Here is a 27,990-nt window from a genome sequence, read left to right as displayed (position 1 = left end):
CAATGGAATGAGGACTATATGGGACAATGAAGACATGTGAAGTTCCCTGGGTCTATAGTAGAGCTCCATAAATGGGACTCCTTATCAAATTAAAATGAACAAGAACACATCCCAGCTAACCCAATAAAAACTCTCACTGAAGTATACAACAAATCTTCTTACTCCATGACCCCATTACGTAATTTTGGCTTAAATGGTCAGCAGAAATTAGCATATTAGTGAAAGTAATGTTTTTCTTTCCAGAGGCCCGGTTGTTAGAAGAATAAACAAAACAAAACAAAAAAACACATTACACAGATCGCTGACAAATTTCCTTTACTTATTTTTGTATCCGCATGATTGTAAAAAAGCAAATAGTGTTAAATGGCTATTTTTGGTAAAAACACACAGTGTTCAAAGAAGGATTACATTCTTTGGACAGGTTTTATTCCCAGGATATCAAACGCCTTGGCCATAACAGCAGCTACCGCTTCACAAAGCAGCATACGCCACATGTTTACCTTCAACACTTGTCCTGAGAAAATAAAAAAAGAACGGGATTAATGTGTCTTTTAAAACATCATTACTGAAGAGTCTTTGTTACTTCTATATTTACTGAAAGATGAACAGCCTACTCCATCATGTTTTAGAGCTTTAACTAGAATTACCTCCATATTAAAAAATACAGATAGATAGGGGCGCCTCTGTGGCTCAGTGGGTTAAGCCTCTGCCTTCGGCTCAGGTCATAATCTCAAAGTCCTGGGATTAAGCCCCACATTGGGCTCTCTGCTCAGCAGGGAGCCTGCTTCTCCTCCTCTCTCTGCCTGCCTCTCTGCCTACTCATGATCTCTCTGTCAAATAAATAAATAAAATCTTAAAAAAAAAATAGAGACAGACAATCCAAAAAAGAAAGGTGTTCCTGTTCAAGACATCTGTTTCTAACTGATGAGGGGAAACAAGATCTGCAATGATTTATCTTTCTTTTTAAACTCTTCAAGAGTTTTATCTTAGGCATCATGGTCTGATGTAACTATAAACCTTAATTCCAGGATAATAGATTATTTTTTAGTAATAGAGTTTCAGTTCACAGGCATGACCCTCAAAAACACCTACTTGCTCTATAACAAATTATTCAGTCTACTTCAGTAACTATGTAACCTTAAAGCCTAGATAAGAAAAGATACCAATTTTCTCCCAAGGGCAGTTTCCATTACCAAGAACTCCCAAAGACTCATTCTGGGACCCTCAGTAATTCTGCTTCTGTTGGCAATGTCCTATTCCTAGTCCTCTTTCAACTGTTTTCTTTGGAGTCCTATGGTTCTATGCCATGTACCTGAGGGTGGGAGAAACTACTCTGGGAATGAGAATTCCGTTTACGCTCTTATGAGATCTAGTTGAATTTTGTCTGTTATGTATGATATGGACCAGTATATAACTGTTTGGGCGGGGGGAGTAGTAGGGGGTGGGGTGGGTTCCAGTAATAAAACAAGATGGTTTTATTACATCTACACCCAATTCAAAGAAATGCCTTGCTGATGCCCCACCCTCCAATATGACCACTGAATGAGACACTGACCAGTTTGCCGATCTTTTTCCACACAGTAACAGTTATCATAGAATTCTGTGAAAGTAGTTGCCAGCTCATAGATATAATCACAGAGAGTGTGGAGAAATAAGTCATCTAAAATCTTCTGGAGAATCTCAGGGAACCGTAAAATGCACCGGCCTAGTTTCCATTCCTTCTCATGGTCCAAAATGATCTTAGTCTCTTGAGCAGCCTTCTGGAGCATATCTTCATCAATATTGGCCAGACGTGCTATAGACCTAAGAAATCAGACAACAGCCATCAATTTCTATGGTTAGGCATATTCTTCTCCACTTAAGAAACAACACAGTAAGAAATGACCGATATAACTAGAAATCCTATCAACTAATTCAAAATAAAACAACACTACAATTACCTGATTCTAGTGAAGGCATACAACAAGTAAGCAGCTGTGTTTCCTCTGTCATCCAGCATTTTGTCAAAGGAGAAGATGTAGTCATTCAACCGGTTGTGAGAAAGATCTGCATATTTGATACAACCATAAGCAACAGATGTCTGAGCAGCCTTTAATTCCTCTACGGTTAAGACCTTTAGGGAAAAAACAAATACTTTATAGTTTACTGACCACTGCCTTTGTCCTGGTGTCTCAGGCTTAAGACAGGGATTGGGAGCATCTAATGGTTTTCCTTTATCAGTAAACTAATAAATATTGACACTGAGGGAACATGGGCCAATGTACAAAGGAAAGAATAATGAAAATACAACTCATCAGCTCTGGATAACAAAGAATGTTTCTATGAGAAACCTGATCTGTAAAATATGAAGTGTCGGCTTGAATACTTTCCCCAAAACATATTCAGTAGAGATGAAATAGAAAACACCAATTATTAGAGAAAGACAAATACCATATGATTTTGCTCATGTGGGACTTAAGAAACAAAACAAATGAACAGATTAAAAAAAAACAAAAAACAGACCCACAAATACAGAGAACAAACTGGTGGTTACCAGAAGGGAGATGGGTTGGGGGATGTGTGAAATAGGTGAAGGGGATTAAGAGTACACTTATCTTTTTTTTTTTTTTAAAGATTTTATTTATTTATTTGACAGAGAGAGATCACAAGTAGGCAGAGAGGCAGGCAGAGAGAGAGAGGGAAGCAGACTCCCTGCTGAGCAGAGAGCCCGATGCGGGGCTCGATCCCAGGACCCTGAGATCATGACCTGAGCCGAAGGCAGCGGCTTAACCCACTGAGCCACCCAGGCGCCCCAAGAGTACACTTATCTTGATGAGCACCAAGTATGTACAGAATTGCTGAATCACTATACTCTACCTGCAACTAATAACACTGTATGTTAATTACATTGGAACTTAAAAAACAAAACATGGTGTCAGAAGTAGGAGAAAGAACTCATGCATTGTTTTGTCAATTTTGGCCATGTATTCTGAAGCACTGTCAGGCCACAAGTGAGTAAGGTGCTGTTCCGGACACGAGGGAGTAGCCTGTAGTATACTGACCCTTCCATCAAAGGCAGCTATTTGAAAGTTGGATAAATCATATGAAACAACTATATGAAGTCACCAGAGAACATCAACACAAGCTAAGTTTGAGGGGCCATGTATAGGGGAAACACAGAAGTTGACTGAGTTCGACATTTACGTGACCTTCCCCCCTAGGACACTGTCCAAATCACTATGTGGTGGGCAAACATGGAACAAAAGCCAGGCAGAAAGAAGTGGTCTTACTGGGGTTGAGAGGACAGAGTTGAGTTTGGAGCTGCCAAAGCAGTGAGGACAAAATCACCAAGTGGGAGCCACAGAGGAGTGAAAAACCACCCAATGGATGGCATTAACAAGGAAGGACTCCCCACAAATCCAGCAGGAAAGAGCAACTGGGTGGCTGAAGAACTGACCAGATTTCAGCAGGTGTGTGAGGCTAGGACATCCAGCAGGAGCAAGGGGAAGGGCACTAGTGAATACAGTAGAAGGGCCCTATTTCACCAATAAGAACCTCACCCCAAGAGTAAAACTGAAGTGCTTCATTCAGCCCTAAAAAGCTCAAGAACAAGACCGACAGAATTAAGATAGTAGCTGGTACGCTATCTGCCAGAGGAAGATTGAAATGATTGTTGGAAGATGACATTATAGAGAACTTTTATAATTTTTCATTCACAACACCTAGCATCTAGTTTAAAAAAAAAAAAAAGCAGTTTAATAAAGCTAATAGATGTGACTGAAAATCAAGAGGAGGGGGTTAGGTCAGGGGAAGGTGGACAAGAAAAGGAAACAAAAACAACAAAAGCAACTTTAAATCTGGAATTGCTTAGAATAAAGATATTGAGGGGCACCTGGGTGGCTCAGTGGGTTAAAGCCTCTGCCTTTGGTTCCAGTCATGATCCCAGGGTCCTGGGATTGAGCCCCACATCGGGCTTTCTGCTTAGCAGGGAGCCTGCTTCTCCCTCCTCCCAGCTCCTTCCCTCTCTTGCTATCTCTCAAACAAATAAAATCTTAAAAAAAAAAAAAAAGTGTGAGAGACATGGAGGATGCATAGTCAAAAATTCTAATACAGTACTCAGCATTTTGGAAAGAACAGACTATGGCAAAGATGCAATAATTTAACAGCGATGGCTAAGAATTTTCCTAAACTGATGAAAGGTTACAACCTACAGATCAAGGAAGCCCAGCTACTTCCCAAGCAGCCCCACCCCCCACCCACAAAAACCTCAAACCACACTTTGGTCTTTCTTAGTCAAAGTACTAAAACAAAGTCTAAGAAAAACAGTGAAAGTAGTATCAGAAAAAGTCACAGTATCTTCTAAGGAGAAACAATGAGACAAGTGATATTCAAAGAAAGTACAGAAGCTAGAAGACAATGGAACGCCACCTTTAAAATGCTGAAAGAACAACTACTGGGCTAGAATCCTATGCCTGATAAAAATACTGTTCAAAACTAAAGGCGACGAACCATGAGAGACTATGGACTCCGAAAAACAATCTGAGGGTTCTGGAAGGGCGGGGGGTGGGGGATTGGGTGAGCCTGGTAATGGGTATTAAGGAGGGCACGTAATGCATGGAGCACTGGGTGTGGTACATAAACAATGAATTCTGGAACACTGAAAAGAAATTTAAAAAATAAATAAAAATTAAAAAAAAAAACTAAAGGCAATACAAAGATGTTTTCAGAAAAACAAATGCCAACAGAATTTATCACCAGCAGACCTGCACAACAACCAAAAAAAGTACTAAACAGAGATCTTCAGACTGAAGGACAATAATCCCTAATGGAAGCAAAACCACTTCAGGAAGGAAATACATAGGAAAGGGTAAATACATAAATATAAATGAATATTGATGGTCTGCAACAAATAATGGTTAAAAGACTTGAAAAGATCCTTCATAAAAGACAAATAAACAGCCAATTAAGCATTAAAAAATACAATCAATGTCATGACCATCAGGGAAATGCAATTTTTTGAGAGAGGGAGCAAAAGAGCAAGCACGGATGCGTGCATATGGAGGGGAGGGGCAGAGGGAGAGAGAGAATCTTAATTAAGCAGGCTCCATGCTCTGCTCAGAGCCTGATCTCACGTTCCTGAGATCATGACCTGAGCTGAAATCAAGTCAGAGGCTTAATCAACTGAGGCACCTATGCACCCTGAAAAATGCAAATTTTAACCACAGTAAGATGCCACTGCCTTCACCAGAAGACTGACAAATCTAGTATTGGCAGACAGGGGCAACTGAAGTGGTCATATATTAGTGACAGGATTGCATACTGGTTATAGTACTCTCCTTGGGGGCATGTATTGCATGGAGCACTGGGTGTGGTGCATAAACAATGAATCTTGGAACACTGAAAAAAAAATTAAATTAAAATCAAAATTAAAAAACAACCCCCCCCCCAAAACCCACAATACTCTCCTTGGCAATTTTTAATGAAATTAAGCATAAGCCAACTCTAAACTTAAGTCCACCAATGAGATTCCTAGATATATATCCCAAAGTAAAAGTGCATGTATCCATAAAAGGGTTATAACAATGTTGAAATTAACATTTTATTAATATTAACCAAGAAACAGAAACAACTCTAATGCCCATCGACAAAATGGATGAACAAAATCTCCTATATTCATACGACAGAACACCATTCATTAGCAATAAAAGGAAATGAACCTGATACACCTAGAAAACAGTACCATATTTTATGAAGGCCTAGAACAAATAAAAATGACCCATGCTGACATGAAATTTTCTGGGGTGATGGCTGGAGTTACCAGGCATACATATGTGTAAGAGATCATCATGTTTCACATTTTACTGTATGCAAATCTGTCAAATAAATAAAAGAGCCAAAGCAGTTTTTACCATCACTCAGAAAAAACAAATTGGTGGGACGCCTGAGTGGCTCAGTTGGTTGGACGACTGCCTTCGGCTCAGGTCGTGATCCCGGGGTCCCGGGATTGAGTCCCACATCAGGCTCCCAGCTCCATGGGGAGTCTGCTTCTCTCTCTGACCTGCTCCTCGCTCATGCTCTCTCTCACTGTCTCTCTCTCAAATAAATAAATAAAATCTTTAAAGAAAAAAAAAAAAGAAAAGAAAAAAGAAAAAACAAATTGGTGAGATGACCAAAATTCCCACCTTTCATCTGATTGTGCTAGATATGCCAAAGCCAGGACTAAAAGGAAAAACTACTCAGGAGATACCAGCGGTGGAGGCTTGGCAACCACCTAGTAGAAGTAGAGAGAAAAGCGATTTTACATTTCATTTTGTTAGCAATGGAAAGGGAGCAGGTGGGGACAATGTAGTCTCATGGCTTGCCTTCATCCTCTCTAGACTGTCAGTGATCTATCTGAACCAAACAAAAGGGCTTTCCCTCAAAGGACCTTCTTTTGTGTTTGGCTCTTTCATGTCTGTGTTTCATCCTTCTCTATTTCTCTTTCTGTTATTGTACTGTTTATAGTAGTTATGTTCATTCCAAAATATCACTTGACTTACTGAAGAGTAAGAGACACAAGACCCTTTGAATCTCACTTTGACTTTCCTATCTTAAAAAATATTTTCCTTGTCAACTTTTCTTCACTTTGCTTTAATCACTCAAATTACACACAAATCTAACTACAGTCCTTTTTAAGGGTGCTATGAAAGCCCACTACATTGTTGCTACTCTGATGGCTGACCAATGGCCTTGGGTGGTAGGTGCTGACTGCCAGGACTACTACTCTCCCAAGTGCTCCCAGAAAAAGGAACTCAGGGACACCTGGGTGGCTCAGTGGGTTAAGCCGCTGCCTTCGGCTCAGGTCATGATCCCAGCGTCCTGGGATCGAGTCCCACATCGGGCTCCTTGCTCAGCAGGGAGCCTGTTTCTCCCTCTGCCTCTGCCTGCCACTCTATCTGCTTGTGCTCACTCTCGCTCTCTCGCTCTCTCTCTCTCTCTCTCTGACAAATAAAAAAATAAAATCTTTAAAAAAAAAAAAAAAAGAAAGAAAAAGGAACTCAGCAGATGTAGATCCTATGGTAAGCTGGAGAATCTAACCTCTTAAATAGAAATAGTTTTGAATCATTGGTTGAAAGTGGTGATAGGAAAATGCCAACAAGAAGCAGAGATACTATGCCACATTAACACAGGAGGAAACATAGTATTTTTTTTTTTAAGTATTTTATTTATTCATTTGAGAGGGAGAGCTAGAGAGAGTAGGAGCAAGAGGAGCAGCAGAGGCAGAGGGAGAGGCAGATTCCCTGCTGGGCAGGAAGCCTGACATGGGGCTCGATCTCAGGACCCTGAGATGGTGACCTGAGCCAAAGGTATACGCTTAACCATCTGAACTACCCAGGTGCCCCAGGAAACATAGTCTTTTTAAAAGCCATAAATTGAATTTTCAAACTAAATGCTCAGTAAGGGAAGAAACTTACTGTGGAATAATTTCTGAGCAATATAAGCTTGTCCTAAGTGAATTTGGTCCTCATAATATTCCCCAGTTCTCTTGATAAAAACAAAAATGAAAAAATCACAATATAACACATAGTACAAACTATGCAAATAAGGCTTTGGATTACCTTATCTCTTTCTTTCTCCTTCAATTTGTCCATGGATCGTTTTAGTCCTTCTTCTAGAAGGTCTATGAGGCGCACTGTTTCACCTGAACGCGTTTTAAACTTCTTCCTAAAAAAATTTCAGATTCTCAATTATGTAGATTTTGAAACAGAACTTCTCACTTAGAAATCTTTGAAGATGAAGGTTTAACATTGTCTTGTTCCAGCTGGCAACCAGGTAAGATGCCAAAATAAAGAGTGGTACTTTGGGGAAGAAAGGGAAAAATGAAACAAGACGAAACCAGAGAGGGAGACAAACCATAAGAGACTCTTTAATCTCAGGAAACAAAATGAGTGTTGCCCGAGTGGAGCGGGATGGGAGGGATGGGGTGGGTGGCTGGGTGATGGACACTGGGGAGGGTCTGTGCTATGGTGAGCACTGTGAATTATGTAAAACTGATGAATCACAGACCTGTACCCTTAAAACAAATAATACATTATGTTAATTTAAAAAATAATAATAATTTAAAAAAAGAGTGGTACTTTTAAATTATCTTTCATCTATAGCCCTCAACTCAAAGCTTTCTATGTGTTAGGCTCCTAATAGCATTCTTTTTATGCTGACCTATATAATACATTGCCCAAAAGGAAAACAAAGACATTTGTTAATTTGCTTGTTTTCATGAACAAAAAGCCTGGCTTATTTTGCCTTCTTTGAAAAGTTAATAAAACACATGTTTGCTCCTAGAATGGTTTAGGGACTATACAAATTCCTAACTGGAATCTCCTTTGCATTTCTCTAGATAATAATCCCACCTGCTGACTGGCAGTCAACTCTGGATGCACAACAGAAATCAACTTAAAAGCTTAAGAAAAGCAGGATGGGGGCACCTGGGTGGCTCAGTGGGTTGAGCCTCTGCCTTCAGCTCGGGTCATGATCCCAGGGTCCTGGGATTGAGCCCCACATGGGCTCTCTGCTCAGCAGACAGTCTGCTTCCCCCTTTCTCTCTGCCTGCCTCTCTGCCTACTTGTGATCTCTCTCTCTCTGTCAAATACATAAATAAAGTTTTAAAAAAAAAAAAAAAAGAAAAGAAAAGCAGGATGCCAGGGCTCCATTCATACCCACTGAAATCAATCTGAGGATGCAGCAAAAGCACTGATAAGCACTGTCCTGGACAACATTATCATTAAAACTATTTCACAGGGGTGCCAGGGTTAAGCATCTGCCTTCAGCTTAGGTCATGATCCCGGGTTCTGGGATCAAGCCCCACACTGGGCTCCCTGCTTGGTAGGGAGCCTGCTTCTCCCTTCCTCCCTGCTCATGCTCTTTCTCTCAAATAAACAAAATCTTAAAGTATTTCATAAACATTGGATTTTACTGGGGCCCTGGCTGGCTCAATTGGTAGAGCATATGATTCTTTTTTTTTTTTTTAAGTTAATTTATTTATTTTTTAAGATTTTATTTATTTATTTAACAGGGGGAAAGAGAGAGAGCATGCACAAGCAGATGGAGTAGCAGGCAGAGGGAGAGAGAGCAGCAGGATCCCCACAGAACAAGGAGCCTGATGCAGGGCTGGATCCCAGGACTCTGGGATCATGATCTGAGCTGAAGGCTTAACCCACTGAGCCACTCAGGTGCCCTGAGCATATGATTCTTGATTTTGGGGTCAGGTTGAGCATAGAGAGATTACTTTTTAAAAATTGGATTTTACCTATTAAACAGAAGTTTGCACAACACTGAGTTTATAACATTTTTTTTTAAGTTAAAAAGTCTTTGGGGTATCTGGCTAGCTCATCAGTAGTACAGTGTGTGACTCTTCATCTAAGGGTTGTGAGTTCAAACCCCACACTGGGTACAGAGATTACTTAAAAATTTTAAAAAATTTTCAATGCAATAATGGTACAAATAAGCATGTTTTTCTATCCAACACAAAGCCTACGAAAATAATCAAGATACTTCCTATTAAAATAATATTTTCAGAGTTACCTCAGGAAGGATCTTCTTGCTGTTTATCACAGAATTAAAATCCCTTTATTACCCATCCTCTGAATACATTAAATACTTCTGTGGCTTTCCTTATGACATCCCCTAAATAGCAGTGTTTAGCAACCTTCAAATCTTCTGCCTGATAAAATGTTATCCATCAAAAAGCTAGCCAAAATGCTAAGGGAGGCCTTCCCTTAATGTCTCTATAATAATTGGTCTCTTCTGTTAGTCCTTATCTGCACCTGTCTTGAATTTTTCTGCATTTTTGGGGGTTTATTCCTCAGCCCTGGTTCTAATACGAGGGATCCATATCTGAATACTGAAAGTTTTTTAAAAAAATACCTAGCACCTATTTTAGAACCTAATATGTCAATAACTGCCCTGGTGGGGCCTGGCATGTATAGTTTAACAGTCTCCCCAGGAAATTATTCCCCTTCATAAAACAGGTTCCTTCAAGGAAAAGGTCATGTTCTATTATCTCTCTGTATACACTGGAGCACCCAGCCAATGCCATGCACAGGTGCTCAATAAATAGGGGTCAAAGGAATAAGAGGAAGATGATTAAAGGATTAAATACTGTAAAAAAAAAAAAAACCACTTTAAAACAAAATTTCAGGACACGTGGGCAGCTCAGTCAGTTAAGTGTCTGACTCTTGATTTCAGCTCAGGTTATGATCTCAAGGTTATGGGACTAAGCTCTGTGTCAGGTTCCACACTCAGTGGGGAGTCCGAGATGCTCTCCCTTTCCCCATGCCCCTCCCCGCACTCTCTCTCCCTAAATAGATAAATCTTTAAAAATAAATAAAACAAAATTTCACTAAGAAACAGCAGAATCTGACCATTTTAATGTACATATTTTTTTTTAATTTTTATTTTATTTTATTTTTTTTTTAATGTACATATTTAAAATATGGTAAGCTGCCACTGGTTAGCTATCATTAAAATTCTTTTTCTTGGGTGCCTGGGTGGCTCAGGGGGTTAAGTCTCTGCCTTCAGCTCAGGTCATGATTTTAGGGTTCTGGGATCAAGCCCCACATAGGGCTCTCTGCTCGGCAGGGAATCTGCTTCCTCCTCTCTCTCTGCCTGCCTCTCTACCTACTTGTGATCTCTGTCAAATAAATAAATAAATTCTTAAAAAAAAATTCTTTTTCTTCTTTATGGCCTAGGATGCCACAACATGATGCTGAGTGCATAAATATGAAACAGCAAATAAAGGGAAAAAAATCCCTTAGCATTATATGACCAATAAGTTAAATGCCAAGATATGAATATTGGTGATTAATGTAGATATAAAAGTAAATTTGATAATTTCACCTAATTGTAAAAATAATCATCTAAACATTAGCCTAAAAAATGAACAGTTAAGAAACTAAGAAAATATAGGCCATACTCAACTCATTGGTTAGTTTTTAAGCACATTCTTTGGTATCCACATCCATGGATACCAAAATAAAGACTGTGTCTTTTGATTCTAAAAAAGTACAGCTCTATAGAGGAGTCCTACATTATAATATATGAAGTGTTTGATGTTGATTCCAACAAGGTCTGTGATCTCCACATAATCTGTATCTAAAATAATAATCTGACACACCTAGCCTGACTTTTACAATGCTTAATTAAGGCTTTTGTAACATTGGCTAACCAAGCATCTTGAGCAATTTCATGCAGTTGTTGGTTTTTTTTTAGATTTTCTTAAAAAAATTTGACAGACAGAGATCATAAGTAGGCAGAGAGGCAGGCAGAGAGAGAGGAGGAAGCAGGCTCCCTACTGAGCAGAGAGCCCGACACGGGGCTCAATCCCAAGACCCTGAGATCATGACCTGGGCCAAAACAGAGGTTTTAACCCACTGAGCCACCCAGGGGCCCCCTTCATGTGGTTTTTAAAACCATTACCACCTTTGTGTGATATTTGGGCTGTATCACTAACTCTAAAATGCCACAGATTTTAAGAGACATGATAAGTAGCTAAGTGACCCTAAAACACTATCAAATGCAAGATGCTAAAAATTTTGTGCCTTTGAATTGATGAATACTATCTATATATTTCTGCTTGTATTAACCTTTTAGTCCATGAACATGGAACAGAACGTGGGGAGATGACTGGAAAATAGAAAAACTGGAAATATATTAACACGTAGGTCTCAGGGCACCTGGGTGGCTCAGTCAGTTAAATGACTGACCTTCGGCTCAGGTCATGATCTCGGAGTCCTGGGACTGAGCCCTACACCGGGCTTCCTGTAAATCTGTTAAGTCTATTTTATTCAACTTTGTCCAAATCTCCCTAAAAGACTACATTCTCTAGCAGTGATAAGATATAGGTACCAAAGCCTCAGATGGATTCACCACTACCACACATACAGACTATAGAAAATTATACACGTTTTAATTCTAATATGGTATCAAATGAAATGTAGTCTCTTCCAAAGAAACCTGGGGGTCAGGTACATTACTAACACTCAAGACTCTCCAGACTTACTTGTCTTCTCCCAGCACCACACCAAATCCAGCATGAGACACTCGAGTTACTTTTGGGTCATACCAACCAGCCATCTGGGCAGCACCAAATACTGTCTGAAAGTGCACAGACTGCAAAGAAACAAACAGAAAGTGACGCACTCAGCTTTCTAATAACAAAAAAGTGACTTAAAACTCCGTGCTGAGGGATAAAGATTGATAAAGTTCACTCACAAATCTTAGAAGGCAAGCAGAATTGTAAAAACTCTTCTTTATACCCAAAAAGTAAGAGTGTAAATATGAGAGAGTTAAGAGCAGAACTGTTGTACTTTCTAAGTCCAGAGGTTTTTAAAGTGGCTGAATTAAGAATAGCTTCTTAAGAGCAATAATCTCAATTAAATTTTAGGTCCACAACCACTTTTTCCGATAGGAAGGGTCACTGATGTTTATGGAAATAAGCTGAAAAGCTGGGAAGTACTGGAGTATGACCAAATCCAAACCCTGTTTTTCATCTTCTGTTCCACTGCAGTTCTGAATTTTAGTCTTTGGGAAGACTTATAGTCTTCCAGTGCTAAATGCCATAACCCCACCACACTGTCTCAGCTCCAAACGGATGATATAAGAACATAAATCTACAAACTCACTTGTCCACTGTCCACCACATAGATAACCATATCTGCTTTTTCCTCAAATAGTCTTTGTTTAAGAGCAGCCAGGTCAGATGTATCATAGGTGTAACCTCCATCTGATTTTACTATGGTTAATGGTATAGAACATCCTGGGACAAAAACAATCTTTCTGCCGTCATCCACTTGCACAAATCCTAGGAAAGAAATCTTTATTAATAATGTTAAAAGAACCCTGAAGGAATGTAAAAGATGGCCATTATAAGATATTTACTAGAGAGCTCAAGAAATCACATTTTCCCCCCACATTATAACCTATTACGAGTTTTGGAAAATGGCTATTGTCAAGGTTGTATTGGCACCCACAATGTTCCCAGGACACAGCTGAAATATGCTGGTAGTTTTCTGGAGTCACACTATACTTGGCTCCAAACGCTTATAAAACACCTTACAGGGTGCCAGGTGGCTCAGTCAGTTGAGATTCTGACTCTTGGTTTCAGCTCATGTTATGATCTTGGGGTCTTAGGACTGAGCCTTGCATTGGGTTCTGCACTCAGTGCAGAGTCTGCTTGTCCCTCTCCCTCTGCTCCCCACTCTGCACTCTCCCTCTCTCTCATAAATAAAAATAAAATCTTAAAAACACCTACTGGAGCCCACCTACTCAAAGATACAGAAACGGGAATCCATGCTCCGTTTTCAAGTTAGAGCCATATACTTTCTCTGGGGAAAAGATGCAATTTCTCCAACTGCCTCCTGAAATGTACTAAAGGAAGTGAAAACTGTACCAGGGTCCAGGAAACAAACATGGCAGGGCTTAGCATTTGGAATGATTAGTGGAAAGAAAAAATAAAGTCATGTTCATATATTGATGTTGAAAAAGACAAAATTCTGGGGCGCCAGGGTGGCTCAGTGGTTTAAGCCTCTGCCTCCAGCTCAGGTCATGATCTCAGGGTCCTGGGATCGAGCCCCACATCGGGCTCTCTGCTCAGCAGGGAGCCTGCTTCCCCCACCCCCCGCCTGCCTCTCTGCCTGCTTGTGATCTCTGTCAAATAAATAAATAAAAATCTTAAAAAAAAAAAAAGGAAAGAAAAAGGCAAAATTCTTTGATGCAGTAAGGGACAAGAAAGAACATGATGACAATAACAAAGCTATATTTGGCTACTACTATGTAGTAATTTCATTAAGTCTGAAATTCAACCTTCACAATAACTCTATGTAGCACATATACTATTAGTATTGATTTCTTACAGTTTAAGAATCTGAGGCTTGGTAAGGTAAAGGCAGTATAAGATTGCAGTTAAAAACAAGTTCTGAATGTGAAGAAAAGGGACCCTCTTGCACTGCTGGCGGGAATGTAACCTAGGGCAACCACAATGGAGAGTAGTACGGAAGTGCCTCAAAATGTTAAAAATATAGCGATTCTACAATCCAGCAACTGCATTACTAGGTATTTACCTAAAGAATAAAAAAACACAGATTCCAAGGAAAACATGCACCCAGATGCTTATAGCAGCATTATCAACAGCCCAACTATGGAGAGCCCAAATGTCCATTGAATGATAAATGGATAACAATGTGGCAAATAAACAGAATGGAATATTACTCAGCCATCGAAAAGAATCAAATCTTGCCATGTGCAAAAATGCAGATGGAACTAGAGGATATTATGCTAATGCTAAGTGAAATAAATCAGAGAAAGACAAATACCATATGATCTCCCTCAGATGTAGAATTTTAAGAAACAAAACAAATGAACATATGGGAAGGGGGCAAGAAAAAAAGGAGAGTGGAAAATAAGCCATAAGAGACTCTTAACAACAGAAAACAAACTGAGGGTTGAGGGAGGGAGGTAGGTGGTAAATGGGCTAGATGGGTGATAGGTATTAAGGAGGGCATTTATGATAAGCACTGGGTGTTGTATGTAAGTGATGAATCACTCAACTATACTCCAGAAACCAATACTGCACTGTGTTAACTACCAGAAATTAAAGAGAAAAAAAAAAGGCACTGAGGCTAGACTGCCGAGGTTTAATTCTCAGACTTATTAGCTACATGACCTTGGTAAGTTACTCAATTCTCTGTGCTTCCTTCTCGTCATTAAAAAAGTCCCTAAATTTTTACTGTCTTAAAAGTATAATCCCTAGGCCATAGATTGTGATTAATAAATACCAATTCCCATTCAAGGAACTAGGCTTTCTTGGAGATACAGGTTAGCTGATTCTAGCTCTGAGGCAGGACATAATATAATCTTAGAATGTTGGGTACCTGAAAACAAGCAAACTAACAAAGACTAGAGACTATAGGGGTCAAGAAAAAGACAAAAAACAAGAAACCCAATTTGAGGAGGCTACCTTTAGCCAAAAATGGGACAGTCAGAATTAAAAAGGCAAATGATTAAAAAATATGAAATATATTAAATGCTGTTTATAATAATGCTAAAAACAACTCAATTGAATCTAGAAGATGCTAAGAAACTAACTTATTATTCTGAAATGGATGAATCATGCATTTATACTGTTTGTCTTTTGTGAACTGTACTTCAGGATAACCCAAAATAATTATGTGGCAATGTTTGGCACAGGAGAATTCAAAGTTACAAAGGAGGAACAACAGAACACTACCATTTTCCAACCTCCAATGAAGTAATGGATCAAAGTCATGATCATCAATAGCTGCTAAAAACAACAGAGGAGGGTCTAACAGGAAAATCTGTGGACAGGAGATGCCTAGGTGGCTTAGTAGGTTAAGCTGCTGCCTTCGGGGTCCTGGACCCTTCAGGGTTCTGGGATCGAGTCCTGCATCAGACTCCTTGCTCAGTGGGGAGGCTGCTTCTCTCTCTGCCTGCTTGTGCTTGCTTTCTCTCTCTCTCTCTGACAAATAAATAAATAAATAAAATCTTTAAAAAAAAATCTGTGGACAGATTAGGCTGACACCTGAACCCACTAATCCATCTTAACATAAAGAAAGCCAACCAAACACTGTTGACTGTTTGTAAATAAACAAAAGACAAAAATAGAAAACACAAACCATAATTTAAATCAAGCCTCTTCAGAAGATAGAGATGGAGGAAATGTTAAATAATACCATGTGGGAAATTCTCTAAGACAAATGGCCCAGTTTCTTCAATAACAAAAGGGAAAAGCAGGGAGTAGGGAGGGACCCTAAGGATTTATCTAATTTTTAAGATGTATATGAAATGCAATGTATGTCTAGACTAAAAAGAAAACCTAACGATTAAAGATCATAATATTCTCTCCACTTTTACCTGTTTGAAAATTTCCATAATGAAAAGCTTAAAAAAGAAAAAAACGAAAAGTAGAATGCCTACCTTTATCTTCGAATTCCTTTACAATATCATTCATCCTGTCTTGATAGAAGGATTCCCCCCTCTCTACTAAAGAGATGTCCAATGCGTCATAGATTTTATTAAACTCTAGGGAAAAAAGTCACCAAATTAAAAAAAAATGTGTAAGAATTTAAACAAATAGGAGACATGCATCTTACATTAAAATAAATTTATTCTGGGGCGCCTGGGTGGCTCAGTTGATTGAGACTACCTTTGGCTCAGGTCATGATCCTGGAGTTCTGGGTTCAAGCCCTGCATTGGGCTCCCTGCTTAGTGTGGAGTCTGCTTTTCCCTCTGCCCTTCCCCCTCTTGTACTCTCTCTTTCTTTCTCAAATAAATAAATAAAATCTTAAAAAAGGATACATGTACAGAGACTTGTTTTTAAAAAAAGATTATTTTTTTTTTAGATTTTTTTTTTTTAAAGATTTTATTTATTTATTTGACAGAGAGAGGGCACACAAGCAGGGGGAGTGGGAGAGGGAGAAACAGGTTTCCTGTTAAGCATGGAGCCCTATGTGGGGCTCAATCCCAGGACCCTGGGATCTTGACCTGAGCCGAAGGCAGATGCTTAATGACTGAGCCATCCAGGCGCCCCAAGACATTTATTATTTAACTGCAACATTTCAGGGGCACCTGGGTGGCTCAGTCAGTTAAGTGTCTGCCTTCAGCTCAGGTCATAATCCCAGGGTCCTGTGATCAAGCCCCATATTGGGCTCCTTGCTCAGAGGGGAGCCTGCTTCTCCCACTCCCTCTGCACCTCCCTCTGCTTGTGCTATCAAATAAAATCTTAAAAAAAAAAAAAAACCCCAACGCTGTAACATTTTAATTCATTTATTAAGTAAGCTTAAAATATGAGCACACTATATACATACTGCCATTTTGAAAATGTGAAAATACAGGAAGACACCCATCAAAATATTAACAGTCAGTGAGACTATATTTTTTTTCCCTGTCCATTATGTTTTTTCTACAAGCAACAGGTGCTTCTTGTGTAACTTTAGAAATGTTACCCTTAAAAAAATGTAAATGAATGGGGCGCCTGGGTGGCTCAGTGGGTTAAGCCCCTGCCTTCGGCTCAGGTCATGATCTCAGGGTCCTGGGATCGAGTCCCGCATCGGGCTCTCTGCTCAGCAGGGAGCCTGCTTCCCCCTTCTCTCTGCCTGCCTCTCTGTCTACTTGTGGTCTCTCTGTGTCAAATAAATAAATAAAATCTTTAAAAAAAAAAAAAGTAAATGAAAAAATGAACAAGCTTCTCCCTCTCCCACTCCCCCTGCTTGTATTCCTTCTTTCTGTGTCTCTGTCAAATTAATTAAAAACAAAACAAAACAAAACAAAACAAAACAAAAAAAACCCTTAAAAAATAAAAGATCATGTTTGAAAATCTGAAATTGTCTTATATCCTGCTGTCTATTTCTCTTCACTCTGGTCTGACACATTTCTAAACAAATTTATTCCAATGAGTATTATAGCTTTGGTTGCTACTATGAATAGGATTTTCCCTCTTTCCTTTCCTAATTAAAAAAAAATGTTTTTGGAATTGAATTTTTCCTAATTAACTTTTCCTGGTTTCTAAGAAAGTTAAAATTTGCACTTGATTATCTTAATAAACTTTCTTAATAGTTGTTTCAGTGTCAGAAAGTATTTTTTTTATATATATTTTTAAAAAATCTATTTGCCCATCTTTCAAAGTTTAACATGTCACTAAAGGACAACTGAGTAAAGACCCAAGGAAACTACACACAATGATATTTCTGGGATGAATAAATGAATTAAGCCTAGAAACTCACCTTGGCGGGAAACATCACAGATAAGCTTCCAACCTTTTGTAATATCTGGATTTTTACTTTGGAGCAGAACTACACACTGGTATGCCCGCTTCTTAAATTCCTCCTCAGTATCAAATCTCTTCTTGGATTCCTATGTTTGAGAAGAAAAAAATAAGTAATGTTTATTAAGAAAGAGCCAGCCTTTTATTTCTAGATCAAGAATTTATTCATTTCTAAAGCAAAAAGCAAACACACACACACAAAAACAAAAGTGAGGAAAGTGAAAATTTACAACACCAGTACAAAAAAGAGAACAGATGCTTTATCACAATAGTCAACAATAGTTACGAATCAATGTGCCAAAGAATCCTATGACTTCTTCTGAAATCATTTCCTTGAAAATACAAATTCTCACCACAGTGCTACCTCCACTTTTCCAATTCACAAAAACCTTCTCCACCCCAATGGCTTAAGAGTATAGAAAGAATAACTAACAGGAAGGGTTGAATTTTCTGTGCTTCATCTTCCATTCTAGATATGGTCCTGGATGAATAATTAATTTTTTGTAATTAAAAAGAAAACTGCTTTCATTGGTTCTATCTATTCTGAAAATAACACATGCTTACTGCAAAAAAGGAAAAAATATATAGTTAACCCTACCCCAACCTAACCATGGATAACATTTTGCTGCATTAATTCTAGACATTTCTTTGTGATTTAACAAAAACTGGAATATATGGCTTTTCTTTTACTGCTTTTTAAATTTAGTAACATAGCATAAACCCTTTCTAGCAAACAGATCTACCTTATTATATTCAGGACACAGAACTCCAATTGATTATAACATTAGTTATATAACTGATAGTCCCACATTAGTCAACACATTGTTTTCAATTTTTTCATTAGAAAATACTTACAAGACAAACCCCAAAAAACAATAACAAGAAAAAAACCCCACACAAATGTTTACTTTTTAATGCTGTAATCCTATTCTTGGGAAGCTGTCCATCAAAAGGAAATAATTTTAAGAATAAAAAAAACTTGGGTGCCTGGGTGGCTCAGTGGGTTAAGCCGCTGCCTTCGGCTCAGGTCATGATCTCAGGGTCCTGGGATCGAGGCCCGCATCGGGCTCTCTGCTCAGCGGGGAGCCTGCTTCCCTCTCCTCTCTCTCTCTGCCTGCCTCTCCGTCTACTTGTGATCTCTCTCTGTCAAATAAATAAAAATCTTTAAAAAAAAAAAAAAAAAAGAATAAAAAAAACTTGTATGTACAAAGTTGTTTACTGAATGGATAAATGCACTCCAAAAATTTGGGGGGGGGAATAGGGATTAGGATGAACTTCAGTACACCAATCCAACAAAACAATGTGCAGTCAAACCATACAGTAACATGAAAGTTGATAATGAAATGTAACACAATACAAAAACTACATTATAATCACAAACCATGTAATAAAGATTTGTATATGGATGTCACAAAGGGAAAGCTGACAGTGCTTAATTTAAAATATAGTACCTTTGTCTTTTAAAAACTATTCTTACATATAACATTTTCAATTCAAATAAAAAAGAACATCAAAAAAATTTTTAAATACTAAAATCTTTTGATCAACAAACTCCTAAAAATTCACTTAATAATGGGTAACATGGTAGAGTTCAACTTTTAACATGCACTAATTAAAAATGTAAAGATGCTGTGTGAAAGGGAGAGTTTAGTTTTAACCCCACGGTAGCTTCAAATACCATTCTGAACTCCCTAAAGAAAACTAATAATTATTATGAATGGTAAACACACAAATACTGTAACAATAAATGGTTTCTAACCTTATAAAAGGCCTGAAGATCCCCAATTGGAGGTGAAACTGTTAGGTAATCTGGAAATTTATCTTGCAGGTGAGCGATGAGCATGCCGAACTGGGTCCCCCAGTCTCCTACATGGTTTAATCTAATGCCAATCAAAAGAAAAAACCATTTAAATGACAAACATGCTTAAATTAGACCAGCTATATTCCGTTAGGAACCACTAACATTTAAGTGCCAGCACAGCATGTTCAGTAACATCTTGTTTATTGAGTCGTCTCCTCAACCGGTCCGCAAGCTCCAGGAGAGGCAAGGACAGCATCTGTACATTCAGAAATGTTTACCCACTGCGGTGCCTGGGTGGCTCAGTGAAGTATCTGCTCAGGTCATAATCCCAGAGTCCTGTGATTGAGCCTGACATTGGCCAGCAGTCTGGTTCTCCCTCTGGCCCTCCCCCAACTTGTGTTTGCTCTCACTCACTCTCTACTCCCTCTCAAATAAATAAAATCTTAAAAGAAATTTTTTTTATGGGATGCCTGGGTGGCTCAGTCGGTTAAGCATCTGCCTTCGGCTTGGATCATGATCCTGGGCTCCCAGGATTGAGTCCCACATCAGGCTCCCTCATCAGCAGGGAGTCTGCTTCTCCCTCTGCCCCTCCCCCCGCTTGTGCTCACTGTTTCTTTCTCTCTCACACAAATAAATAAATTATATCTTAAAAAAAAAATTTTTTTTTTAAATGTATACCCGCTGACAGAGTCTGCACATAATAGGCCTCCAGGATTTGTGGTCAATGAAGTTCCTATCAATGGACTGTGATTTGTTTATTGTATAGATAACTGAGACATAGGCAGGTGAACCAGTGTTGATCTGATCATCACAACTTTATGAAAATTTTAACTTTTCAACCAATTATCTTAGTGTGATTTAAAAACTAACATCAGTGGACAAAATTCTTCAAAATATGTCAATCCAACCACTTTACACCCTTTACTGTTTTTAACTAATTTCACACCACCAGATCATCTCTTAACTGGATTATTACAAGAGCTGTCTAACTTACAGTTCTGCCTTCTTTGCCTAGTTTCTTCACAGAAGCCAGACTAATCCTTAATCAGATTACACTGCTCCTCCTAATTAGGACTCTCCAATAGCTTCCCCTCACACTTAAGAATAAAATCCCAATTTCCTACCATGGCCTAACAGGCCCAGCATAATCTCTTTCTTGCCTACCTTCCCCCTGATAGAATATAACCCCATGGATACAGAAAGCACTCAAAAAGTACTTGTGGAATGAATGGGGTAATTTTTCCCTGGTTGACCCACAGACAGTCTAAAAGGTATCAGTTCAGAGAAGCCCAAGACATAATTTATTTAAAAAGCCCACTGGGTGATCAGAAGCAGAACCATACTTATAAATCACTGATTAGTCAAAGATTCTTTCTCAAACAACTTTTTCCATTTTCTAAAGAAATTTCTAAAGGCAAGAGCACATACCTTAGCACATCATATCCTGCAAATTCAAAGAGGCGGCACATGCTCTCTCCTATGATAGTTGACCTGAGATGGCCTACATGCATCTCCTTAGCTATGTTGGGAGAGGAGAAGTCAACTACAACCTGAGACAGGAAGAGGAAAAAAGTTTTTTAGACAATATTGTACTTTAATTATTTAATATGATAAATATAGGTACAAAGGCCAATTATGTTACAATATATAAATATATCAAAGTAACATCGTGTAAATCTTAAATTTGCACGTTATGTCAATACCTTCAATTAAAAAAAATGTTTTTAAAGGGGTATAGACATTTTATTCTGCTAACATTCATTAATAACATTTAAAAATAAACTCAAACTTAGATAACAGGTTAGGTTGTAATTCAACTGTGTTAGATTTCTGGTGAATCTACTTGCCCATTATTAATTGAAAAAGAATCAAACTTGTTTATACAAATTATCTATCCTGTTTCAGCCAAACCTCATGAATATCAGCAAACTGCTTCAAATGGCTTGTGGAATAAAGTGGAAAGAAAAGCCACATACAAGCAAGACCCAGGCAAAAGGCTATTTCAGTTATATTCATAATCTCGAATATTAATTAAATTTCAATATAAAAAGTGACCAACGGTTCCCTCCCAGCCCTTGTCATACAGTTCTAAGGTGTTAATATATCATTGCAAACTGTGCATATACCTTTTTATTCTCACCAAGGGCAGGGAGTTTAACACCATTCACCAGGAGATTGGTCAACTGTTGCGATACAAAGTCCTTTCTTAAGTGAACATTTATAAAACCTAATGAACAGTAAAGGAGAGAAAAGGAGTCAGATAGTTTCCTATCTTAGAAGACTGCTCACTTCCAAAGACTAAATTTCAATTATGCTGGCTCCAGAGTGCTGATATGGCTCTGGCAAAACAAAGACTCTAACACCACCTGAGGCCCTCTTGTTAACTCCTTCTTTCAGTATCTATTTCAAATATTACCATTCTCTTGAAGCTTCCTACTTAATCGTGGGCCCCTTCACTCTCAGTGTATGATTTGTTGGTGGCCCTTTTATCACAGACTTATCTGCAATTGCCACCTTTTTGCTAATGAAAACCTGAGTCCCAGGGAAGTGAAATAACTCATCTACGATTAGGCAGCTCAGACTAGACTCAAACATCAGTTCTGTTAACTCTCAATCCAAGGTATTTCACCACCTTGTTTGGTATACAAGTTTAACCCTACATTTATATATTATATGGTTCTTTTTTATTTCAAAAAAGACCCAACATCAATACGACTACTTAAGAAGGGTAACGCTGTCATACCAGGGCCGGCAATTTCAACTTTTTCAATACACTCATTGTCTGGGAGGTGTTTGGTAATGTTTTCGGCAATTTCTCTTGGATTAACTTTCTGTTCCTTGGTTTTGAGGATCTATAACACAACGTAAAATGATTCATTACACAAGAGTCCAGGAAGTTACTTGAAAATACACAACTGATAAAGCATGAACTGCATCTGCCATTAAGACCCACCAAGAGGCAGAAGCAGAGAAGTCCAATGACCTTGTAGATGGACAGATCAGAGCAGCAAGCATCAACAGTGCCAAGAGGAATACAAAATACAAAAAATCTACACATTATCTATAACTCTTTCATGAAGATTTAAAATCTTTAGTTATGGGGCGCCTGGGTGGCTCAGATGGTTAAGCATCTGCCTTCAGCTTGGGTCATGATCTCCAGGTCATGATCTCTATGTCCTCAGATTGAGCCCCAAGTCAGGTTCCCAGTTCAGCAGGGAGTCTGCTTCTTCCTCCCCCCTCCATATGCTTGTGTTCTCTCTGCTACTCTCTCTCTCAAATGAATAAATCTTAAAAAAAAAATAAAATAAACAAAATAAAATCTTTAGCTATGATGCTGGTGAACAGGATATTCACATTTGGAATTTTCAAATCATCAAAGTGTGCAATATTCAGGCTTGGGTAACAAAAATAGTACCCTTATACCTTAACCACAAACATATTATACAATGCAGCTATTAAAACTGGGGAATTCTGGGGCACCTGGGTGGCTCAGTTGGTTGAGTGTTAGGCTTCAGGCTCAGTGAGCACGGAGTCTGCTTGTCCCTCTCCCTCCCCTGGCTCCCTCTCTCTTGAATAATTAAATAAAAATCTAAAAATGTGGGAATGGGGGCGCCTGGGTGGCTCAGTGGGTTAAAGCCTCTGCCTTCGGCTCAGGTCATGATTCCAGGGTCCTGGGATCGAGTCCCACATTAGGCTCTCTGCTCAGCAGGGACCCTGCTTCCTCCTCTCTCTCTGCCTACCTCTCTGCCTACTTGTGATCTTTGTCTGTCAAATAAATAAATAAAATCTTTAAAAAAAAAATGTGGGAATGTAGTTGCCTTAGCCAATTAAGCATCTATCTTCTGCTCAGGTCATGATCCCAGGGTCCTGGGATCAAGTCCTGAATCAGGCTCCCTGCTCAGCGGGGAGTCTGCTTCTCCCTCTGCTGCCTCCCAACGCATGCTCTCTCACCTGCTGTCTCTCATAAAGAAATTTTTAAAATAAAAAATAAATTAAAAAACATAACTCAAGGGATGCCTGGGTGGCTCAGGTGTTAGGCGACTGTCTTCGGCTCAGGTCATGATCCCAGGGTCCTGGGACTGAGCCTCACAACAGGCTCCCTGCTCAGCAGGAAGCCTGTTTCTCCTTCTTCCACTCCCCCTGCTTGTGTTTCCTCTTTCACTGTGTCTCTGTCTGTCAAATAAATAAAATCTTAAAAAAAAAAAATGTAACTCAAAATGGTTCTTATTTAAAAAAAGGAGCAGGGATTCCTCTAACTAAAAATGAAATACATAAGCCCACCTCAGATACCACAGTTGTATCACATATGTAATGGCAACACTGGTTGGTCAATGGCTAACCTGTAATCTCTCACCTTCTAATACTCATCCGTAACACCGAGCAATCCTGGACATAACAGGAGAGAAGTACCGAGAGTATCAACTACCACCCTTAAATACTGAAAATACATATAAAATATACACATAAAATCTGAATATTCAAACTTGTGTTTTAAAATTAAGAACATATTTCCCCTTTCCTTGAGTTTTTCAGAACTGTGGAAAATAGTTTGCTACTATTTACGATGTAAAAAAAGTAATGATGATGATTAATGTTTAAGAAAATCAAAACACCAAGAATGCTTTATAATAATACAATCACCTGAGAGATACCCATAGCACTATTACACTGATAGTCCCCAAACTTGGGCTGTTGACTGGGTGTCACTATCAGAGGAGGATTTTCCAAATCCGGATATGCAGCCTTAATGGCACAACCAAAGACTTCTTGCAGTTGGCTATTGATGTTAATCATATTTTTAGTTGGTCTGGTTCTTTCTGCTTGAAGACTCTAAGGAAAGAATGAAAATGTCAACAAAATATTAAATTATCATACAAAATATTCCCCCAAATTTTGAGAAACCTTTAAATGTCTTGAGAAAAATTAACATACGTTGTGCAATGCTCATATCTGGGACAAACGTAATAGGACAGCCACCCAGTAAGTGGTTATAAGTCAGAGCGTGTGATGAAAGTGACACTGCCAAAGAAGTAGAGTGAATGAATGGGTGTCCCACACAGTATTTTATTCATCTATGGCTTGTTTTCTGTTGTTTGTGTACCTTGTGTTTAGCTACTGTTTTTCAATAGAGCAAAGTATCTGTGAAAGAACCAATGAGCTGCCCCCCTATGACACTGACAGTATTCTGTGTGTAATGCGTAAGTGTACACATTAAAGCTGTTATGCATTATGGAAACGTGTATTAGAATACACTGTACTTGGGGCGCCTGGCTGGCCCAGTCAGTAGCACATGGGACTCTTGATCTTGGGGTTGTAAGTTTGAGCCCCATGCTGGTGTAGAGACTACTTAAAATCTTAAAATAATAATAATAATAAACTGTACTTATTTTCTGTGTTTTTCCTCATACCTTCTACCACACAAGAGACATCTAATAATACTTCTGAATTAAAATAATTACAATACTTCTGAATTAAAATAAATACAGAAATGAATACAAATGAGTGCAGAATAAATGAGGTAATCAGAAAAGTGAGGTATCTGGGGGAAGACTTCATGGAAAAGAAATGTTATTTTAAAAGACTCAAAGACAAAGTTATTTCAAACAGAAGAGATCCCAACTAGGTGATAAAAAGACTTCATGGGAGTGGGGTGGGCAGAGTCTGGATAAATGGAGTCAGCTTTGGAAAGAATTTAATGCCAGTGCAGCCTGGCTGAAAGTAGTCTACACACACTGCAGAACAATTATGGGGGTGAGGTCATCCTCCAGGATGTGTCATCAGCAGACTTGAAAGGCAGACCAAGACATTAAAACCTCCACTAAAACAAGCTCAGTTTTTTGAAAAAACTGATTAACACTGTTAGATTATAAGGCTATTAAATAACAAATACAGCACAAGATTCGTGGGGAAAAAAATTCTGAAATACTAAGTGGAAAAAACCAAATACAACACCATAAAATATAAAATTATAAAATAACCAACTTAGGACAGAGGACTCGGAGTATATTCTATAATATCTTCTTTTGAAAGAGGCAATTTATTTAAAATTCAAAAAATGGTCTTTTTAAAAAAGGGACTGGCATAAACTATTAAAAGAAATGTCTCAACCTTATTTGAAGCCTACTTCAAGCTGGTCAGATTATTTAGCATGATCAAACATTCCAAGGGGCCCTGGAAGGACAAGGCTATACCAACTTCTCCATTACTTGAACCAACAACTCAATCCTAAGTAGCCTAAGACAGGGGAAGAGATAGGGTTTCTTTCTTCATGCCTCCATGTTCCTGAGGATACTTTCTGAATCTTGGATAACAAAAGTTTTGTAAAAGATCCAATAATTCAAATTACAGAAGGAAGAACAACCTGGCGTACTTACCTTTCGAAGGATATTCAGTCGATACTTTAATTTTAAATTTTCTTCTCGCAACTGCTCCAAATTTGGAGAAGCTTCTAAACAGCCGCAATTTTTTAACCGATCGATTTCAGCGGTCAGAGACTTAATCTCTTTTTCCTAAGAAGGAAAAAGCACTTTGTTCAGTCCACAGTCCACTTTATGATTGATGACTTCTGTAATGGGAACGGTACCATAAACTTATTCCTCTCTCCAACGGGGCGTGGCAGAGGTGACGGGAATGAAGGACCTTCCCTTTGATAAGCCCGTGATTTTTCCTCCTGGAGGCTTTTGATTACATCAGCATATTATCCTTTTGTATGAAAGAATTAAGTGTCTATGTTAGAGGAGAGGTATCAAGCACATAATGGGGTAAGCCTTATGTCCTGTTTCTCTGGAGTTAGTAAACCAGTCTGCTTCAGGGAGAGTACCAGCCACGTTCAAAAGCGACCAGCCTGACGTAACTACCAAATCTTAGAATTTGGGGCTGTTTTAAAAAGGAAATGCCTTTTGTCACATTTAATATACTTCAAGTGCCTTTTGCCCTTTCTTAGACAAAATGACTTCCCAATTTTCCCCTTAGTTTCCATTGTCTCAGGTCCTAGACCAAGTATTTCACTCTAATATCGAAAACTAAAAACATGCCAATTTGTAAGAAAATAGTCTCCAACATAACAGAATTGCTAAGGAGGAGATTCCTCACTTGAAATTTGAGAATGTTTACAGGAGATAGTTACCGCAAGAACAGGCTGCCATAAATCAGCATATATGTATATATATACATATATATATACATATATTCCACGTACAGAGCTAAACCTTTTCCAGAAACTATCTCTATGATTCTTTATCACAACCCAATGAAGGTACTTATTCCCCCACCCTGACAAAGAATATATGGCTCCAAACCAGGAAGAACTTGCCATTTTACTTGACCCACTTGTATGTCGTGATTGCTGATTTAATATAAACCAGTTCCCTTGATATATATGAGGTATATTAAACCACTTTCTTATTACTCCTCCCTACCTGAGCATAAAAAGATAATGGAAATGTCCCATTTTCACTTGTATAAGCTGTGACTGTTCTTCCCCCAGGAATACGGACAGTGGAGGGCAAATGAACCGCTGCATGGGCTTGTTCCATTCCTCTTGCTCAGTATCAATGGAGAGGACGGCTGAGCTGCGAACCAGGACCCAGGGCTCCTGCTCTTATCCCACCTCCCTCTCTGCCTGACCCCCGCATCCCGAGAGAGCACGTGTGTGTGCGGGGAAGGAGGACCACAGTGGAGAAAGCCTGTACTGAACACGCCAAGCTCCAGCGCACCGAAGACCCTGATCTGGGGGGCTCTAGGAGGGCGAGGGCCTCTACACCGGACATGCTGGTGTGGAAGGCTGGAGATCACTGTCACATGGGCCTTGTGAGGATGGGTTCTTCCTCTCCAACCCCGGAGGGGCATCCCTGGGAGAGTGTTCGCTTCCGAGGTAGCACAGGCCCGGATCTCTGGACAACGCTGCCCGCGCCTGGGGGGGGACCAGGACGGTCCCCGGCTCCCTGAAGCTGTCCCGATGCTGCTCGGGCGGGAGGCAGATCCTAGTCCTTCCTCTCCCAGCCTTTTCACTGGTCCCATGTGGCCCTACCTGCTGCAACAGCCTCGCGGAGCACTGAGACACTAAACCTTCCATCCTCCCGTCAGCGACTCACACTTCAAGTGTCCGGAAGCGGAAACGATCGGCCCCTTCCGGAAGCGGAAACTTTCCTTCCCGCGCCGCCCGCTCCTGTCGACTCTGTGCCGCCACCTCTGCTGCCACCTGGCGGGATCCCGGCGACACTGCGGGGAGAACCTCACCCCGGGATCTGTTGCCCGCTCCCTTTGGACTCTAATGGTGGGGGAGGGGCAGAGAAAGTGAGGGGAATCGGCCAAGAGATGCCCTGTGCTTGGTCTAACCTGGACAAAGACACTTACCTAGCGCTTCTGTCTCTCAAGGGCTTCAGTCGACCCCTCT

The 27,990-nt window shown here is 39.4% G+C and overlaps 1 protein-coding gene across 1 annotated transcript; it reads right to left on the bottom strand.

Annotated features, from left to right (window-relative positions):
• Positions 1-298: 298 nt before the first annotated feature.
• RARS1 (arginyl-tRNA synthetase 1) lies at positions 299-27,715 on the bottom strand. The gene is made up of 15 exons (XM_047731032.1): positions 27,625-27,715; positions 25,970-26,104; positions 24,237-24,425; positions 22,339-22,447; positions 21,722-21,822; positions 21,024-21,145; positions 19,554-19,674; positions 17,754-17,883; positions 15,949-16,053; positions 12,639-12,817; positions 12,017-12,126; positions 7,578-7,683; positions 1,941-2,113; positions 1,556-1,803; positions 299-514 (listed from the first exon to the last, which is right to left on the bottom strand). Exons 1-15 carry the CDS (start codon positions 27,667-27,669, stop codon positions 405-407), a joined length of 1,983 nt encoding a protein of 660 aa, XP_047586988.1. The 5' UTR covers positions 27,670-27,715; the 3' UTR covers positions 299-404.
• Positions 27,716-27,990: the final 275 nt, after the last annotated feature.

The sequence above is a fragment of the Lutra lutra genome, chromosome 5 (genome assembly GCF_902655055.1).
Source record: "Lutra lutra chromosome 5, mLutLut1.2, whole genome shotgun sequence".
NCBI lineage: Eukaryota > Metazoa > Chordata > Mammalia > Carnivora > Mustelidae > Lutra > Lutra lutra.
The sequence above is the reverse complement of the archived record's forward strand: the minus strand, read 5'-3'. Positions and strand labels throughout refer to the sequence as shown.